The sequence below is a fragment of the Hetaerina americana genome, unplaced genomic scaffold (genome assembly GCF_022747635.1).
Source record: "Hetaerina americana unplaced genomic scaffold, ioHetAmer1.1.p SCAF_2, whole genome shotgun sequence".
NCBI classification, from domain to species: Eukaryota; Metazoa; Arthropoda; class Insecta; order Odonata; family Calopterygidae; genus Hetaerina; species Hetaerina americana.
In genome coordinates this window covers 51,324,068-51,345,609 of record NW_027286763.1, presented here as the reverse complement: position 1 = coordinate 51,345,609, position 21,542 = coordinate 51,324,068, and the positions used below count along the sequence as shown (strand labels likewise).

The 21,542-nt window shown below is 34.9% G+C and overlaps 1 protein-coding gene across 1 annotated transcript; it reads right to left on the bottom strand.

Moving 5' to 3' along the window:
- Positions 1-10: 10 nt before the first annotated feature.
- On the bottom strand, positions 11-21,393 carry eIF3a (eukaryotic translation initiation factor 3 subunit a; the record flags this gene model as incomplete). Its single annotated transcript, XM_071585519.1, has 17 exons — positions 21,224-21,393; positions 20,359-20,555; positions 18,404-18,552; positions 17,444-17,594; positions 17,124-17,324; positions 16,592-16,800; positions 14,506-14,677; positions 11,831-12,178; positions 11,086-11,202; positions 10,720-10,905; positions 10,248-10,385; positions 8,643-8,852; positions 6,644-6,820; positions 6,286-6,450; positions 4,108-4,340; positions 1,277-1,497; positions 11-78 (listed from the first exon to the last, which is right to left on the bottom strand). Coding segments are annotated over exons 1-17 (2,991 nt in total), but the record flags the coding sequence as incomplete, so codon positions are not given.
- Between the last annotated feature and the right edge of the window lie 149 nt (positions 21,394-21,542).

Here is a 21,542-nt window from a genome sequence, read left to right as displayed (position 1 = left end):
CATCCCACCTACTCCCTGCTCCTCCCCCTCCACCACCACCACCACCACCACCACCACTTTCCAATTCCCGTGCACGAGCTGAAAAGACAAAGTATGAAAACATTTACAGTCACAATCATAATAAAAGGATCATGAAATCATAATCCTTCGCCGATGAAATTGCCTTTCCAAAAGGACAATAAACATCTACCAACAATTTTGGCATTTTTCACCAAGCTCACGAGGGGAGCAGAAAATTCATTAATTTATTTATGGGAATAATCCTTTTACAATAGAAAGGCAGAAACATAGAATAGTTTTAACTATGGTTAATCCAAAACCCAGTTTTCCAAAACTATGGGATTTGGAGTACGATTTGCTCAGCCAGCCTGACTTCCTGATTTAGCACCCTCAGACTTCTGATCTGTTCCCAAACTTGAAGAAATTTGTTTCTGGGAAGTGCTTCACGTACAATGAAGAAGTTGAGAGGGCCATGGATGGATACTTTCACAGCCTTCCACTTCCGTGAAGGAATACTGATGCTGGAGAAATGCTGGACCAAGTGTGTTGAAGTTAAGGGAGATTATGTAGAAAAATTAAATCATTTTTCAACTGAAACTCACAGTCTTTCATTGTCAGGCTGAGAACTTTTCACCTGACCTTCGTATTTCCCTCAACCATGTTTTTCCATGCTTAAAAGTGTATCCATTAGCATGATTAATCCCGAGTTTACTGTATTTCACTTTTCCCACTGAGAAGACAATGGAAGAAGTGAAGCAACATTTACTGGAACCTGAGCCTGGACCCATAACCTGCTGCCTAACTAAGTACTAAGCAGTTTTTGGACATAATCATGCCAGTCACATGACATACTTGCTGAATGCAATTTATTGTCGCTTGTGCTCGGTTCTAAAAAAAAATGAAGTTACAGCAACTCTTGAAATGAATTTAAATCTACAGAAAGAAAGGCAACAGGAATTTGCAATGAATCATAAATTGCAATTTCAAATTACAAGAAAAGAAATTATGGGGAAAGCACAGCATATTGTAGAAGCATATGATACAATGTCACAAAAAAACTACAACAGAAAGAATGGAAGCCAATTATAAAAAACTATATGAAAAATTCAGCTGTTTATTTTTTCCTAATACTTTTCCCGATATTAGCTCAGAATTAAGCAAAGGGATGCAGACAAATGCAAGCACTGAGGACTGACAATGGCAAAGAATAGATCTCACAGCTGAAAATGTTTTTCCTAACATGGTAAACATCAGCACACTATAAAAATCAACCTACCAGGTCTCCATGGATCTGCTTTGCTTCTTGGAGGCTCTCCTGAGTCATCAGCTGCTGAATCATCCTTACGCCTCCATGACAATTCACTATCTCGATCTGAATCTCTTCCCCTGTCCCGGTCTCGGTCAGAATCATTCCTAAAGCTTGGAGCAGGTCGTCTCCACATCCCATCTCGAGATCTTTCTTCTGCCAGCCTATTCCGTTTCTCTTCCATCATTCTCCTGAGGAAATTAATTTAAAATTAAACCATTACCAATACCAACTTCCTTTTAAAGAAGCTACCATACATATTACTTATTATTTATTTCCACAGGATGGTGCACAAAAATTCCAGATAAAATATTTTCACCTTCAGCAACAACACTCCATTCTCTTCCAGGTAGAGCATAATAAAAAAGCTTAGATTTTAAGTAGTCAAACACCGCACTTGCGTCATCAGAAGATACATGTTCCCGCAATTAACTTTTAATTTAGTTTTATCACCACCCATGCAATATTCTATTTCCCCAATGTGCATGGCACCCCTTATTTACAAATTTTCATTATTATTGTGCCAACTATTTACTTTAAATATAAGCTGGATCAAAAAAATTTGCTTTCTAAAGCAGTTACTAATGTGCATCAGCCTTTAAAAAGTGAAATTCTTCACTTTGTTACATTCATATACACTTTAAAAAGCCAAAACAGAGAGAGAGAGCAGTAATGTGTACAGTTTTGGGGAATAATTTAAAAATAGCTAGGCAATACAGAATGCCTCTAATGATGGAGTTGTCCAACCTTGAAGTTGAACAACTGCTTGCACCAGTCAAATGGCAAGGTAGTTCAGATTCTCATGTATTAAGACAATTACTTCAGTAATTAAGTATGTAAAATTGAAAACTCTCCTTTTACTGCTATTTACATGTTCCCATATTTTATATTTTTTTTCTCGGATCCCGAGAAGAGTGTTAATAAACGGTTTTACTGTACTTTCAGGAATGTAGATCCTTTTCACTAATTTCTACCTCAGTGCATTGTTCTTTCATACTTCTATTTGCCTCTTTCACATCCATATGTTGTTTCATTTAATATATTTTGCCTTGAGACACTCTTCAACCACATCTACCAGACTCTCCAATCTTTTCTCTTAAATCATTCACTATTCCTATATAAACATTAGAACCTTGAACAGTGGGTAGTTTCCATTATGAACGAAAATATTGGCTTCAAAAATAACTCACTTAAAGAGTGACTTTTTGCATGACGAGTGACGAGGAGACAGGAATTCCTGAGTTTATTTTGTACCTACAACTGCAATTTGTCTCAAGCACTTGTTCTGCTAGCATCCTATCATTGCCAGCGATTACCTATTTTTCCAAACTTATGTTCACATATGTTATTACTGATTTTTTTGTGCAAAATTTAATAATATTTTGCGCATGGTTTTAAAACTGGCCCCGTACAAACATCCATAAGAAGAAAGACATAAGAAAATAAAAAATAACAGCAGAAACGAAAAGTAAAATCATTGAAAATCCTAAACAAGATTGAGCGTGGCTGATCTAGGAGAGCCATCAGCAATCGGTCGACATCAACGATTGGTCTTTTCTTCAAGATTAAGGACAAGACTAAGGAGATAAGATTCTTGAAATACAGTGACAAGAGTATACACACAATGTTTACGTATTCTCAACGATGTTGAAAAAAAGTCTGTTTGGTGAGTTGACTCAACCACTCTCTCAACATGACCAAACCAGTATAGAACAATTTTTATACACTTGTTCATAACAGATTCTACTAATTTTATACATTCCCTAAACACAGTCATAGACACAACATATTCATTACTATTTCACTCCTGTTCTTTCCTATTTAGCCTGGCAAACTCATGACTTCATTTTCCCAGCATTGAGGAGAGTACACTCCTATAAAATGCCATTTTTGCCACCTCCTCAGACAGCTATAAAGTTTTTTAGTGTGATCCACATACATTTCTCAACAAATAGTCCATTAAGAATTGCAAGGCTCATACCAAATTTGCAATTTACCCTTGAAATGAAGAATATATTTTTTAAGCACACAGATCTCTGAAAAAACATATTATAATCTAAATCCATTACAAGATGTGACAAATATCCTTTACCTAATGATATGCTATGATCCCGGTAACAAACTGATAAAGTGACCGGGGTCAAAACTACTAAAAATTATAATTAATACAGTATGAGAATGCATTCTACAAAATCTACCCAAGGCATTAAATATATCACATAAACTACAACAAATAGTTTGGCATACACCTTTCAACTTATTGTCTAAAATGCAGCTATGGCTGAAAGCAATAAGAAATAGCTAATGAGAGAATTTCTTAATTTGGTTAAAAACATCCAGCTAAATCTTTGAAAGCTTGACGTGGGGACAATTTTTTTCACCCATTTCTCACATAAATGGAGATCATGCCTCATAAAACTCAATAGAAAGTTGAAAGCAAGACTAATAAAATGGGAAACCACCCACTACATCTGCATAAGAGTAAATCAATTCTTTTCTATTCTACATTAAATGATCAATAATTTCCATTGATTTAATTAATAGAATTTATCATCGATACTACATTCATACTCCTCATCTCATCCTACATCTGTGTGTGTTTGGCTACTTAATCAGTAGAACTATCAAATGCAATCAATGATGACACATGAAAATTTACGCTTAGTGGCACTTTCATAGTGGATGTTTGAGGGGCAGCAGAGCATGGGAGGTGGCTGAATGAAGTATAGTTACCTAGGAGAGATTGTCTTGTCGTGCTTAAAAAGCCACTTTCTCCCTCAAACACAAATAAAAAGGCCTACCTCTCTTCTTCCTCCTCCTCCTGCTTCTTGAGTGCCTCAGCTGCTTCTCTCTCCTCCTGCCTCTTTCTCTCCTCTTCCTGCAGGAGCCTCTCCGCCTCTGCCTTCTCCTGCGCCTCCTTCTCCTTCTGCAGTAACCAGTGATTCTCACGCTCCTCCTCCCTTTGCATTTTGCGTTCTGCCAATCGCTTTATTTTCTCTTCCTCCAACTTCTCCTCAAACTCCTTCAGTTTTTCCTGAAATGGCAAACATGCAATGTCAAAAACTCAATGCACAAAAATGGGCAAGATGATTACTCATGCTGAACAACACCTTGTATCACTTCAAATAATGACATTGAAAAGAGTATGTAACTTTCAGCACAGTGCTTCAAGAAAAAGGACAGCCATTTAATCATCAATTTTATGTTCATGCTTATTCACAGATGTTAAGGCCAAAAATGTGTTCTTTCAGGGTTAACAAAGCTGCTTAATGCAGAACGGAAAGTAGCAATTTCCCACCAGATAAAGGGAAATCTATCTTATCTGGTGGATCTAACTTTTCCAGTGGAAAATTGCTCTGTTTTTTATTATCTTCAAATTCCACCACATCATGCCCGAAACTACCAAATAACTCAATTTTTGTGCTTAGTCAATCAAAATTATATTATTCTTTTGCTTAATTTCATGCAAAAATTGCCAGACCATCTTTAAGAGAAATGTAGAATTTCTGAAAAATGTAAGTAAAACATTATTATCCATAATAATTTGCTGAAAGTTAATGAAACTTATGAGGAACAATAACAAGAGAATAAAGCATATAAATAAGAATTATTCAATTGTTATTTACATATTTAGCCATCGAGAAAGAGTCACCTAGAGCAATCCTCCCATTTTTGTGAGCATTCATCAGTGTCATTTACATTATCTTCAGTGCTCACAAGGTAAATGATTGGCTAATAAGTTACTTGTGTCCCAATGGGCCATCATTACAGTCTGTGCTTAGTTGTAGAATTAGCATTTCTAGAAGTGTGGCAAAAGTTACCAATACAGGAAAAGTTAAGTCATTGATGATAACTTTGCTTTTTCTCTCTGGTTATCAAAATTTATTAACTACTGTCTTCTAAATCTGATACAATTCACTAATGGAACCACTACCACAAATGAATTATATACAGAACAATTCTGTGTTTGCAAATTGTTATTCTCTCTAAAATGGAAACTACTCGCCACAACTACAACAATTTTGTGTACCCGAGTAGTACTAAATATTCAAAAAATTACTACAGCAAATTGCAGATTATCCCCACTCCATAATTACTCTACTCCTTAAGCGAATGCAGATTGATTTCCTCAATGCTGTCATGCACTCAAACATGATTACCTAATGGACATAAATCAATGTTTTCTAAATAATTCCTATGGTAAAATTTCTACGTGACACTGACTATTTCTAAAAATAAGAGCACGGGTTAAAGAAGAATATGCAATGGCTGATTCAAGTCCTTCTAATACCAAGCAATTTTTTAGAAGACTCATCATAGAGCAATTGCATGATAAGTTACATGAGTAAATTACTTTAGAGCAGAAGGAAAAACTTTTCTATTGTATTAAATTTCATTAGCTTCTATTGTATTAAATTTCACTCACTGGGGTTGGGAGGGAAGGAGTGGAAGCAGATAAGAGGGGAGGGAAAACCTCTTGCTGGGACCCATGGATTGCCCATTGGATAACTAGATGTCAGATAATCAGTACTTACCATACTATGAATATACTATAAATATTTTCACATCTCTAGTCCCAAAATATGATAAGAATCAAGTATATAATACTCTCCCCTATCACAAGTTTTGTTTTGACTATTTATTCTTTGGCACCATTACTTGGTTTTCATTCGGTTATCAACATTTCACAACTTTTAATACACCTTAACTCTATATAAGTTTATAGGATTATTTTTGGTGGATTCTGGACATGGCATTATGGTGACAAATTAATTATTTCGAAGAGTTTCACAAGCAAAGTTTATATAGTACCAATACTATCAATTGCTTGATGATTAAAAAGTGAATCTCACGACAATAAAACCTACTAGAATATAAAAAATATTAACATTTTTATTTTAACAATTATTTCTTAACCAGAATGCTGGATCAGGTAGAATGTGGAAGTTCTTAATAAGCATCAAAGATTAATAACATACCAGGTATTGAGCCTTGCGTTCTTTCTGCAACTTGGCAAGGAAAGCATCCTTGTCCTCTACCATTCGGGCAAGCCTCTCTCTATGCTGGACAGCTGCATGCCTCTCCTCTATCAGCGTTTCTATCCTTTCCTTTTCCATTTGCTCCCACAACTCTTTATCTTTGACCTTTAAATGCAATACATATTCCAATTGATTTTAATCGCATTGATTTATCAATGAACACAAACTAATGAATTAATACGCAAATGATTAAATGGATATTCCATGCTCTCCATGACAACATTTCAATTAATCTAAATGAAAATGTTCAGGCTTTTAAAAGTTCAGTGCCCTATGAAAGAAAGAAAGAAAGTTATACCTGTTTTTCTTCAAAAGCTTTTTCAAGGAGGGGGATTTCTTCTAGCCGCTTAGCCCTCTCAAAGTAATCCACTTTCTTCTCTTGAGATTTCAACTTTTGCTGGAGCTCCTTCCTCTCTTTCTGCAATTCTTCAGCTTCCCTGGCTGCTATTTGATCGGCATCGAGCTTCTTAATATCCTATGAAAATAAAAAGAATGTTACTAGACACAATTATAAACAAGGCAATTTAGAAACAATATGAGGAAAGATACTCAAGTGAATACTAGGAATCTTGGATCCACTTAATTCTTAAATCACTTACATAAATTTGACTGAACTGAAAGCTTATATACCAGCAAAGAAATCACATCCTATGATATAATAGAAGATCATGGAAGAAGACACCACTTTTCCACAGAATTTTTTCATTACGACCTAGATTTCGTTACAGCGTAATATCTTCAGGTAAATTGGAAATTTCTGAACACACATATATACACCCAAAAGCTGGGAAAGAGGGGAGGAGGATAGAACAACCAAAGGATAATAGGAGGGGGGGAGGGGGAAGGAAAAGGTTAAGGAGTGAAGGGAAGAAGGCTCAAGGAATGTTGTAGGATGAACTATCCATTAACTGGTAGACCATTCTATGACATTCCTTGAGGCTATGCTTCTTTCATCATGAAGGATTTCCACCATGTTATGCCAGAAACTGCCATTCACATAATAGAAGAATTAATACTTTTATCTAGCTCAGTATTTGCACAGATTGATTTCAAGAGAAAAACTAACATTTGTGGGTTATTTAGAAATATGACTGAATTCATTCAAAGTAAACCAGAGGATAATCATCACATTTCGGAAAATCTTACTGGTCCATTAAATTGAGGTCATTTGCACTGACACTACATGTTGTATGAAAATGAACAATAGCAAAAAAACATATACTTGCAGGAAAAATTTGTTAAAATTATTCCAAATAATAAAAAAATTTAAGAATTGCAACTGAGAAAGGAAGTTTAACTAGATGGCATGTTCAACATGCTGCAAGGGATTAATGTCATTTATGAATTGTAATTAATTTTCTATAAAATCTCTATCAATTTCAAATTTAATAATTAATTACCATAAGAATTAAACTAATCGCACAACAGTCCAGAGAAAATTTACAAACTGGACAACATCATATTCCTCATGTTAAATTGTGCAAGTTTTCATACATACATCCTAGTGTAGCCAAAATTTTCCTCAACAAATATAAGATTGATTTCTTCAATTAATATCTTTCCACATGCATCCCTTGTATGTGGCATTTGGTTTTCTCTCTCTGAACTCTCTTTATCAGTTTTTATAAGTTTTTCCTGTATCTCTTCTTTACGTATTCATCAATACATCTTTGTATGGTATCTGCTAAATTATCTGTGTACATGTACTAGTCACTGAAATTTCATCGTTCCATTCAAGAATAATTTGAATCTCAATTATCAAAATGCTTGGAAATTGTCTTTTTCAGCAATGCAAGTGATCCAATGCACTACCATCTAATGAAGAAAAAGGTTTTCAGGCAATTAAATTTATTTCATCTTTCAACATAATCATCAGTATTTTAATTCTAACACTGGTTTACTGCAGCTACTAGATTCTACTTTATTTGAATGCAAGGCTGCATATTCTAAGGAGAATAATGTGGTGGTTTCCTGTTGCCTTCCCTATATTTCATGTTCATAAGTTTAAATATTGCCCATAAAATCAGTCTTGTTCACCAGTTGCTATGTTTAAAATGTACCATTCCCTATCTTGCTCCTTGCCAATTATTGTTAATCACAGGATATATCAAAATTCAAGTTTTAACACTGGAATAAGAAAACATTACAAGGATTCAAGGAGCATAAACGTGATGATTCACCGCATTACATGTGATGTCTTTCATGAACTTGGATACCAATTATTAAAAACTGAAAAGACATAAGAGTGAACAACCGGGCACTGAAATCAACCCGCAAACACAAGACCTTATACTTACATCTTCTTCTAGCTTCTTAAGAACTCTCTGGCCATGGCTGGTCATTGAAATCTGCTGCATTTTCTCTTTCAAGTGCCTGTCCTTCATTTGCTGGATCTCATTCTCCTGCCTCTTGCGTTCCCTCTCCTCTCTCTCCGCCTCAAGCCTCTTCTGCTCGGCAATGTGGTGGGCTCGCAGTGCTTCCTCCTGGCGACGGGCCTCCTCTTCTTCCTGCACTCCAAAAAAAATCTTTTACTTCAGCAACTAAAATGCCCACATTTGCTTGCCAACATACAGCAAGAATGAAAAAGTCACAGAAATACAAGCACCAATTGATGAAGAATTACTGATAATGACTTCCAACTACATCTTTTGAACATAAAAAACCAAACTGATTCCCTTATGAACACCCAGAAAACTGACCGAAGTAATTTGATGACAAAAACTTTTATGATATATCTTAAAACAGTAATGAATTACATATATATATATATATATATATATATATATATATATATATATATATATATATATATTTATATATATATATTTATATATATATATATATTTATATATATATATATGTAATTCATATATATCATGCAGCATTTTAAATTAAGTAGTAAAAGTAAATTTAGGGGAGTCGACCATCAGCATTAGTCCACTCTTAAAAAAATGTACCACGAGGTCTGTTTAACGTCCCATCCGACAGACCATGAACTCGCTTCAAGTGCTCTTTACACAGCACCAAAAGTAGGGATCAGGATACCACTGAAAAAATACTGCTCTCTCCAGGATTCGATCCTGGACCAAATCTGGGGGGGAAGCCAGCAGGCTAGCCTCCACACCATCACGATTCCATTTTAAATTACATAAATAATTTATCACAGAAGAGAGATGATTTAAAAAAATTGGTTTACATACATTATGCAATGCTATGCTAGAGATTTGCATTTTTAAAAGTTTCATCTTAAATTCTATTGTAACATACACTATAACATGTAGACATCGAGTAAAATAAGGTAATTCGGATATAACAGTATCATAAATCATTTTAACCCAAACAAGATAAAAACAAAAATTGCAATTTGACAAACTGATTATATGCACATGCATATTTCATCTTTAGCTCCATTAATTTCAAATGCATTAAACTAATCATCAAACTTTCTAAAAATCTCTACCATGAATGTATCCACCATAAAGTGTCTTCTGGGCTTCAATGAAACCAATGCAAGTGTTCATTTATGCTTCATCAATATAATATTTTTTCTGTGGCTAATCAACATTCATGTCTTCCCAGGATAGGTATAGTCAATCACTAAGTAAAAATGACAGTACACCAATTCAATTTTCCTTTTAAGTCACATGAAAAGTATTGAATGCTTGATCACTTCATTTATCAATATATTATTATTTCCTGCCATAATTTAAAAAAGGAATTAATACCAGTATCCATGAGTAAGTAAATGTTAAAACCAAATTTTTATTTTCAAAGCCTGGAAAAATTCTATTATAATGCATTCACTTGTAGAAAAATGTAAAATCATTCATTATCAGACAGAAGGTATGGCTTGGCTTAAAGAAATGGAAATATAAAAGTCCAAGAGTATAAAAATCATTTACCCTGACAGTATTGAGACGCTCAAGGTATTCCTTACGATCCTCTATTATCTTATGTCGCATCAATATTCTTTGGTGCTCATGGATCTTCGTCTCTTCATATCGCTTAACAATTAATGCTCTCAGAGTATCTCGTTTTTCCTGCAAGGTAAAAGTTAAGATTAATTTCAATCCGCAATTGAGATGAGATTAGACATGCTTCTTCTTCATACAGATTTACGTAGCACTTTAACCTATCAAAACTCCCATATGAAAAAGATTGTAATTAATTAAATCATGCAAAACTATTTGAATAATTTCTAATTTGGAGATGAAATTGGAAAAATGTTAACTTCCTCCCTCCCACAAAATTCCAAAATGAAATCAATAACAATATTAAAATGAACATATTTGACAGAGAGGACTCGAGACTGATTTAATGAACAAGTTCTCACAGATTAAAGCGATAATGAACAAAAATGATAGGCACCCTTACCTTTCGTTGATGGGGGTTAATGACAGCCATTGCTCGATTTAGAACATTAGACATGATCACAAGCTGGTTTCGGACTTGCTCAGAGGGCATAGACTGAAGAGTTGGACCTTCAGGACGGTCTTCCCTCTGCGACTCACTCAAATCCATACCAAAATGGACACAGTGGCGCCCATGATCAATGCGTATCTAAAATAGCAAAGAAATGAGAGAGCTTCCATCGCTGGCATTCTCATGAATGCAGAAAACTTGAAACATGACTGAATTAGTCTAATAACTACTACTACTAATGAGTTACACATTCGTAAAGAAGTGTACATTTTGTTCTGTAATGTTAAATGACTATCATCAGTTCATCGGTGTACTCACTTGCATGTCATTATGCCGGACACATTCGACCAACAACCTTTCTAAATAAAATGGAGTGGTAAAACGAGCAAGTTCCAGAAGACGAGAAAACTCAAGGGTTTGGTAGACCTGAGAAACCTAAAACATAAGCATAAGCATTATTAGTCATGATATTTTTGTTTACCACAAGAGAATCAAACAATCTTAGAAAATATAATGCATATATGAATTGACATAATGAAGAGTGTACCCAGAATACTTAAGAAAATGTATTTTAAACTATGAATGGTGACTACACCTCACCAGCAGCAAATGCCTTCATTTATATCTTTAGAAATTAATTATGACTCATGATCACTTGAAATGCAATGTTCTAGAATTGAGAAAAATTCCCACTGTCTCCCAAAGGTCTTTTGCCAAGTTACTTGCAATGCTACAATTGTTTCAATGCTGCTTGGTTTCCAACTGGCAAACATTGTGATACAACTGTTACTTACTAATACACCAACTAACAACTCAAAATTTCTTAAATCTATTTATCAATCTAACATTTGTTATCAAAAGTTTACTTGAAAATGGATCAATTAATCCTTTGAATTTCTAAAAGGCCATTCAAGTATAAAGCAAACAGCTTACCAAAGCTCAAATACACACTTAACCATGCATTTCATAACTTCTAGTTCATTCAACTAGAACTAACCCAGAGGCTATTATTGTTTGAATTCTTCACTTTCTCCCTATATTATAACAGCCATGAGATACTTACTTGGCGAATGAGTCTCATCAGGGTCACATCCTTGAGAGCAGGAACATATTGATACAGAGTGAGAGCAGTGGTGGTTGAAGGTGATGGGACGGTTACAACAGGAGGTGGAGGTGGCACTACAACTGGCTGCTCTCCTTCTTCTGTGGCCGGTGCACTGCCTACTTTCTCCTGAGCCTTGGCTGCAGCAACAGCCTCATCTGCAGCCTGCTGCTGTAAGTGATCAGCATGAAGTGCCTCAATCACAGTCTGGACTCTGCTGCAGAGTAGCAGTGGATGGAATTCCACTTCAAGCCAGCGATGCAAGTCCTGGAGCTGGGGTGTGGCCAATACGACAACATTCAGACGCACCTGGAAATCAAAGACACACTTAAGTTACTAATTTAGCACTTTTTAATTGGAGATACAACAACAATGCTTTTGTAACAATCTTTTTGTAATCACCATTCAACACTCGTCAGGACATTCCTTGGTAATATTTTCATTCCTCGTCCAAGCCCATTGAAAGAATTACAAGCATAACTTTGTGGAATTCTTTCATGATGAGGGTAAGTAGAAACTTTACACTTTCACAATAAAGATTTCATATTTCACAACCATGGTTTCAATGCTGCGCATTATCAACAGGTAACATATATCAAATTTTTTTTCCAATTATATAGTGCGTATAAGTTGAAACATTTTTATGTATGTTACCCGATGATGATGCACAGCATCGAAACCATGGTAGTGAAATATTAAATCTTTATTGTGGACGTGTAAAGTTTCTTTTTCACCCTCATAAAGAATTACAATCAACAAGTTTGGTTACCTCTTTTGTACATATTTTCCTAAATTACTAACCCCTAAATTGAAATGTCTGAATATGAATGCACAACCTAGGGGCAATATAAAAAAAATATGCAAAAGGATACATGCATTGCACAAAAAGATCAAAATCATTATAAATAATTTTTTCAATCAGGTAAACAGTTGTAAAAATAGTTGCAGTTAAATTGTAATGCTCGATGATTACACAAAGGTACTATATCACTCTTCTTGCCATCATCTCAGTATGGATTTAGTGATATTTGCTGGTTTAGAAAATCTTAGTCGGTGAGCTGTGAAAACAATGTCAGCAGAAGTAGACTCTTTCAATGGAAGTGAGAGACAGGATGGACTATCAACAATGAAGTGAAAATGTGAACTATGAAGGAAATAACATGTCCCTGAGAAGACGTCATTAACAATTATATGCAGCATGTAGATACAAAGGCATTAAGGCAATATTTTTCCAAGCATCATAAAATATTTTTCAGGTAGTTATTTTTGTTTAGATTTTACTTGTAATACAAATGCAGAATCCAAGGGATGCTCCACTGCTACTGAGAAATTCCAGTCAACTCAGGAAAGTGATTTGTACAGGGCATTGTTTTTTTTTGGAAATTTTCCAAAGCTGAAATGGTACTGTAATCTTAGCAAATCCCACCGTCAAACTTTCAAATTCTAAGATTTTCCCCAAGATTTCTCTGGGATTTTATTTCAACAGATTTTCACTTCAAAATCAATGATAATGAAGCTTTATACTGCTACTTATATTATTCTACAACTATATAAGTATTACCATGTTGTGGATGCCACAAAATAGACACTGCATACGATGGCAGACATGTGATATTACAATGGCTTCTGCCCAAGGTCAACTATAAATTCCAACTTAAGTAGGACTTGTGGAATGAAAAGGGCATTGAGATAAAGCTAATACAAGCGGCAAAGGTGCTGTACATCCGAAGTCAATCTAATTCAGTAAGACATGAAATATTTTTACTAGCCACAAAAGTCAGCCAAATACTAGAAGACTAAAAATTCATTAATAGTGGTTGAAGTAGTCAGAAAAGGAATTCTGATTTCTACTAAGGGGAGGACCACAGAGGAAGGCAATGGCATTTGTCTAAGCACCATGAGGAAGTTGCAACTGAGGGAAAAGTTAACATGAGAATTTCAACACAACATTTGAAAATTAGAGCTATGAAGAGAAAGTTTTTGGGAGGCTCTGAGAGCTAATAGAATTAATCACCATGACAAGGTCTCTAGCAGAGTAGACGAAGCACAGTCATAAAGATGAAAAATGCCAAATTAAGCTCTCCCTCAGGAGTCACAAACATTTTCATCGTTTATGGTTAAACAATGGACATTATCCTTCATTTGTTTTAATCAATGGATGATTGAAACATTGCGTAAGAGAGTAAAAAATATTTATAAAATGTATGAAAGAAAATGCTACACAGCAAAAAATATAAGTGAAACAATTTTTTCATAAAGATTGAAACAAAAATCCTTCCTGGACAGAAATAATGTAAAGAAAAACTTTGTAGACTTCAACAAACTTTATTACTAAACAACCAAATTATATATTTGAAGATTTCAATATGTGATGAAACCGGTTGTATTGCAATACATTTGTGAAATCTACAAAATTTTTCTTATTTCTCAAGATGTATTTTCATAAGGTAGAGCCTGATACTATTGGATTAACATTTAACTCCCTTAGGTTTTAGTTAAGAAATGTACATACAGTTTTAAATTTTATCATATTGCATGGGTACCACAGTGCAAGTAAGGTCAGCTATAGCTGAAATTATGACTACGTTGGAATCCTTTCCAAGTTTCATTTGCCACCCAAGTACAAAATAACTTACCATGTCGCGAAGAAGGGTTGCTCTAGTTGGAGGCTGAGGAAGACCAAGCAATACAGCAAGACGCTGTGCCTTTTCTAAGGGACTCTTATCGGTTTCTATAAACCGATCAAACTCTGGGTGCGAAGAAGGCAAGGGTATAGACAAGGTTGCGAGTAAGACTCTGCATGCCATCCTGAAAAATAAAATAGTAGCTTGAATAATATTCAATGGACACTCGACTGTCACAATTGACTGCCGGTCATACAGGGAGTCAGCTGGGTTTTTACAATTTACATAGACTTGAAAATTAAATTATGGGACACACTGGAAAAGCACGAAATTTACTATTCCATCATCGCCATAAACGATGCATAATTAAAATGGATGAACATTGAAAGCTAATAAAACCCAGTGCACAGTAATGCCTTACAATTCTGATGGTCTTCTTTCACCAAAACTATTACTCTAGTATTTAAGAATGCTGTTTCCACACTTTGTGTAACCAACACCGAATTTCTTCTGAAAACATTTAACTTCTAGACAGAACTATCATAATGGTCAAATACTTGAAATTCAGGAAGTATTTCCATTGAATTGAGAATTAAGAAAAAGCACCCTATGGTACAATTAGGATAAACCAGTTTGCCCATACAGTTGCTAATGTGCCTAGACTACAGGCAGACAAGTTGATAAATATAGATGTATTTATGAAATCCCTCACTTTTTTGCAATTTGACATAAATATCAAATTGTTGCTGCATGGCACCAACAAAATGTACAACATATTCCCAAAAAATACCACACACATCACATCAAATGATAGTTTTTATGACATGTCCTACATTGCCATTATACACCTATCCTTGGGCAAATAAAATTATTATTATTCATATCATTGATACATGTATGGATGCCATCCAGCACTCAAAAAAACAGGAGAAAAACAAAATTTTACCCCATATTATTATTATGGATTCAGATTAAGGGCTTGTTAATTTATCAACATTTCCACTTTTGAATTCACCAATTTTTACCACAGGAGGCAATGTACCTAACATATCTGATACAGAATGGAGGTGGCTTGGGAGAGATCATGAACAAAAAAAAGAACGTGATATGAATTCCACTAAACCCACATATCTGAGGTGGAATTTTCAAGCAACCACAGGCACTGGGGTTACAGTGAGTACAATGCTGAGGAAACTTTCTCATTGGACACCACCAACTGGTTATGGGCAGTTGCCATACTTTGTAATTTCTATTCCTCGTACATCATTGATTAAAATACCAAGTTACTATGATTTTTAAGTCATTTTAAAACCAGAATTTTTTTACAGAATGATGTTTTAATCAGGCCCTTAGCTCTTATTACCTTTTAGATATTCATGTTCATACAAAAAAGCTATGCCAGCACAAAATGCCATTTCCATGTCAGAGAAATGGATGACCATGGAGAGCTTAGAGTAAAACATATTTGTTGATTAATTCTAAAATGCTAACGCATGCCAGAGCAAGGCATATAAAATATTTTTTTTTCTAAAATGATCCTGCAAACACTTGGAAAACTCTATATTGACCAACGTTTGGAGAAAAAGTGTACAACAACGTCATACTTTTGATTGATTTCAATGCATATCATGATCAGTGTGATCATATATGTCAGAGAGACATAAGTTAGAGACATTTGTAACAAAAAAGCTAACTATATGCTCTAACACTGTTGATCTCCTGCTTCACTAATGTCCTGTATTGACACAGGTAATCAGCTATTAGTAACATTTAATGGGAACTTGAAACAAACAAAATTAACACATTTAAAACTGGATATCTTCAGAGGGCTACCCTTTGATGTCGTTACATGCAAAAATAAAACTAAATTTAATGCTACCACAAAATTAAATTAAATAATAATGGAGTAGAAGAAAGTTCGAATGGAATACATGAACACCAGAATTAAGGCTAATTTAGTTTTTTTTAACAATATCCTAACTTAATGATGAATTAACAGTTTCAGTTGAGTGATCACCTTTTGAGAATTTTCGATCACTCTTAAATTTTAAAATTACAAAAGATATAAGGATTCCAAAGAAAAATGAAAAAAACAAACTTCTGTATCTCTTCCGGCGTGATATTTTTCTTCATCTCCCTTGATAGCTGGAATAACTTCAGGAGAGCTGCAGCATGGAAAAGATAGTTTCCTGCCTTCCAAAACACCATGGCAAGCTTTTGGTAGTAATTGGCCATTGTTTTGGGAACGGGCATCTTCTTCGATAAATTCATTAGCCCGTGAATATCTTCAATGGCCTTGTATGCTTCCTGACAATTAATAAGGGAAAAGGAATAAATCACCAATTTTCTAATTAAACTTAATTGTCGCTAAATTGGATTACATAAAATACATTCAAATCATACTGAATCTTGAACAAGATGAATGAAATTTAAATTGTTTAAAATAATCTTAACTGCATAAGATAATGATAATAGCATTAATTTAATTAACTTGGTCATCCCTAATCCGTTCCTAACACATTTAATATTAACTCAGAAGAACCCATAAAATAGAAATTTCATGCCCTTATCATTCTACAGCTTTGAAAATAGTGATAACATTCAATTTCAACGGCTGATAAAATACTTACTTGCCACAATTCCATCTGAATGGCAGATTCCAACTGAACAAGTCTGGTGTCTAGGTTCAGCTGTTGAGTTTCTGGCTTATTGATACTAACATTAGTGCCAGATGATGGAAGTTTTAAAATATCTTCCAAATGCTTCCTCAGCTTGTCGCATAGCTTTCGGAACTCTGTTTTTCGATTATATTTCAAACAAAATGCAAATGTCTGAAAGAGAAATAAATGAGAAGAGAAATATATGAGAAATACAAAGAGAAATAAATGAGAAGAATAAAATTTCAACCATCACTGACATTATAAATATTCATGAAATCTAAAACTCTTACCATTCTTGCAATGTCATGATAAAGTGTTTCAACATGGGCATTCGTTCTCAAAAGCTCCAGACATTGACAATAGGATTCCCATAAGAATTTCACCCATGGAGTCAAAATTGTTCGGTCACTACGATCTTGGGCATCTTCCCCACTCACAGCACTATCGATAGAGAATTAATTGGTTAAATTAGAGAATGTTACACTTACAATCACTTTTATTTTCATGAAATATTTTTTCAGAAGGCTGACATTACACAAATTATGGTGTACCCAATCAGGATATTTAAACTGGGTTCAAAATTATTTCACTCCTACTTTTATGAACCTTTATGCTTACATACGTAGGCATAATGTGTAAGGACTGCTCTGACAAAGCTAAAATGGAATTCAAATATCTCTATGACTGAGCTTCGAGCCCTTTTGCGACTGTCTTCACTTGTTGGGGTGGAAAGGACCTAATGTGAAAAGAGGGCTCCAAACAGAGGGGGCTAAATGTACTGCCCAGAGGCAGTAATGAATTGAGTAATGAAAGCAAATATCTTTAAACATTGTTCAAGGGATAGGATTAGTGTAATAAGGGATTGTAAGATTGGAATAAGGAATATGGATTATACATTAGAGGAATATGGCAAGGAAGGTAATGTCTTTAGAGAAATATGGAATCAAAAGGCAAATCAACAAATTGGAGCACTAAGTGGGCATGACTGAGGCTTGAGGGCAACTGAAATTTAGAGGCTGTGCCCTACCCACTCATATATCACTGGTCATTCTCTAGTTATGCACCTTAGAGCCTCCTCCCCCTTTTTCTTCGAGTTGCAAAGATATTTGAATTACAGTGGAGTAATAATATTTACTAGTAGCCCAACAGCTGATATATTGTGCAATTTGAGACAAAGCTCATGCAGTTATTGATTACACAGCACTTAACACTTGACAGATTGAAAACTATCATGTAATATGTTTGCTGACCTGAGTAAAATACTCTCAGGAGTAGCCAAATTGTCAAGATCATCAATATCAACTACAGCTTGCTGCGACTGCTCTCTTGCAGATTCGGTTCTCTCTTCAGCCGTTCGGAGGTAAAAACGAATGACATTTTCTAATGAGCCAACATTTACCTGGAATAAAATTTAGACAGCATGAATTTAACAAAAAACATTCACCTTGATTACTTGGAAAGATTACATGCCCCAAAAGGACAATAAAAGATCGGAATGCACACAATGACTTAATTGAAAGAGCAATCAATCCTTTCTTTCATTGAACTGATGACTGTGGACCCAATCCCTTTCGGAGAAACTAAATGTATTAATGACATGATCTCATTGCTTTTTCCTCAGATTTTCATTATGACCCAGTAGGCCCCCACCCACAACTATTAGTATTTCGACAAATTCCAAAGAAAACTGCGGGAGATGCCGCAACAGTAACTTTTAACGGAGTCATCCGCTAATGTGCATTTCAATGCAACAATTTCAGAGTGTAAAAATCATTCGCCTTGACTGGGACTCGAACCCAGATCCCTCAATATCCGGTCGAGTACTTAAGTGGCTAAAGCACTCGACCGGATATTGAGGGATCTGGGTTCGAGTCCCAGTCAAGGCGAATGATTTTTACACTCTGAAATTGTTGCATTGATATTAGTATTTCAATAAAAAAGCTAGTCATATTCACAAAAAAATTATTGTCCACATTCAGTTCTTCAATTTCATCCAAAATGTTGCATATTACAAATACACTATTTTCCAGATTAAAATCTCACCAATATAACATCAATAGATTAGAAACTCCAAGGCAGGCATTCCTTGATGAGGATAAGTTTTAGGAAGAATAGGGAGCATTCTTATCACTTTTGTAACTCTTAAGTCCAAAGACATTATAAAAGACAGACTATCAATGCTAATTTAAAATTTTACGACCAATACCACTCTCTGAAAGAAGACAAAATGTGATGAATCACTTCCACAGTTTTCTATAATCAAATTATACACAAGTAAGATTTGCCTTTTATTAAGCAATGGATGATAAAGTTTGATCATCATTACCCTTAGTGATGTAAGAAATAAGGGGATAAAAATAATTTTGCAAAGTTAGGACACCAGGGTCCTAACTTTGCCAAAACATAGCTCACATCATATCACCAAGAGTTCGCTAAAAATCATATTCAGGAAGTGAAATTACAGACTCTAAATTGTAGCAATAACAATGATATTTCTTGTGACTATTTCAGACTAATTCAACAAATTTAGATGGAGAGGACGAGGATATTTAAATAAAGAAGCATTTCAGGCAACACCAGTAACTTTTACAAATAAAATTGTTTGGCCTGAAAAATATTAGAGCCATTAGTGTGCACTAAGAAGAAGAAGTAATAGGATTTTATGATATTCTGCTGATATATTGGATATGTAGTGCCCCCCAGAGATTTAATAAAAGATTGAACACATGGAATAATGACGGGGGGATTCCATAGTTGCAAATTCGTGAATCTTGATGCACGATTTTGCATTTACAATTTTCTAGATAGTTCCTTTCTTTGGAGAAATCCATTAATTTATAGTGGCCAATGTGCAATTCATCACATTTTTTATAAATTAATAATATAATTAATAGGTGTTATGAAAAATGAAATATATGAAAACATTTCCCAGACTTGAAAATATTAATGTAAGACATGAACACCAATATCATAAAATTTAGTTAAGCAGAGCAAAAATATTACTGAAGGACGAGCTAGGGAACCAAGAATACCAAAAAAATAATATTTTAACTCATTGATGGAAATAAATGCTCCATATGAACTGCAGCATTGTAAGGCATGGAAACAATTCTAATTTGGTACGGAATGAACTCAAATAACTTTATGGGCCGATTTAATAGGCGGTAGCAGTAATTAAAGATAATTTCTACAATTAAATACTCACAGATTGAAACATATTCCTGTATTGAAACAGGCCCTCTTTGGCTACATGAGATTTCTTCAACTCTACACAGAGATCCAAATACTTGAACATAATTGGCTCCAGAACACTCTCGCTCCAATTGTAGGCCCATTTTTTATTCCGGAACACTTCATACAACGTATCAAGAGCTCTAGCTGGCTTCAACACCTCTATGAATTCTACAGAAAAAAAACAAGAAAATTGGTGAGACAGGAAAGTGCACCACCTATGAGAACAATTGGACGGTAGCAGGTGACTTTCGATGAAATTTTGGGACGTACATTGAATGTAAATTGATAACTATGGTACCAACCCCGATAAGTTTCTGTAATCCCATGCCTTCCGAGAGAGTTAAAAGGCAACTACATCAAAATAATATGCGTTATCTATATTAAAGCGTATTTAGTGGGGTAAACAGGCGTATTATTTGTTCCACGACATTTATAATGAAGTTCAGATGAACTTGGTCCAAACAATCCTCATGCTGGATTCAGAAAATATTATTTCTCAAATATTAATTCATAATGTTTGGTGGTTAGATATTAAAAATGCGACACAATTTTTTCAAAACCTCCACCACAACAACGAATCGGCCGCAACTCCCTCCGGGTGACTCTAATTAAGTTCGAGCGACAATTAACCAAAAATGAGGAATTAATACCTTTCACATAATAAATGTGAGTGCTACATCACCCACAATCGAATATTTCTACCGCACTGGGGCAATAATGCGAAAGGAGAATATTGGAAATCGCCATATGCATTACACCGAACCTCATGCCCCAATGCGGACGTAGCATGCATATGACCCTAAATGTTTGACCGATGGATGTTGACAAATGCTTACCATTAGCCCTTTTAAGGGCATTTTCAGGCCTTTGCCCGTATCGAGCCATCGTAGCGTTTCACTAGCACAATTCACATTAGCAAATAAGTCACTATTAATTATATGTGCACTAATAATAATAGGCACACTCCCTTTCTCACACACGAGCCGACGTAAGTCGACGGACAGAAACCCACTGCACCCGATTGGTTACGTACTGGAAACATGGCTGCCCTATTAGTTCTTAAAAATTGAACTAAAGATATTTCGGCGAGTATAATGGATATGATTAATGATTGACATTCATTTAAAATAATTAAGTGATTTTATTTGAAATCTG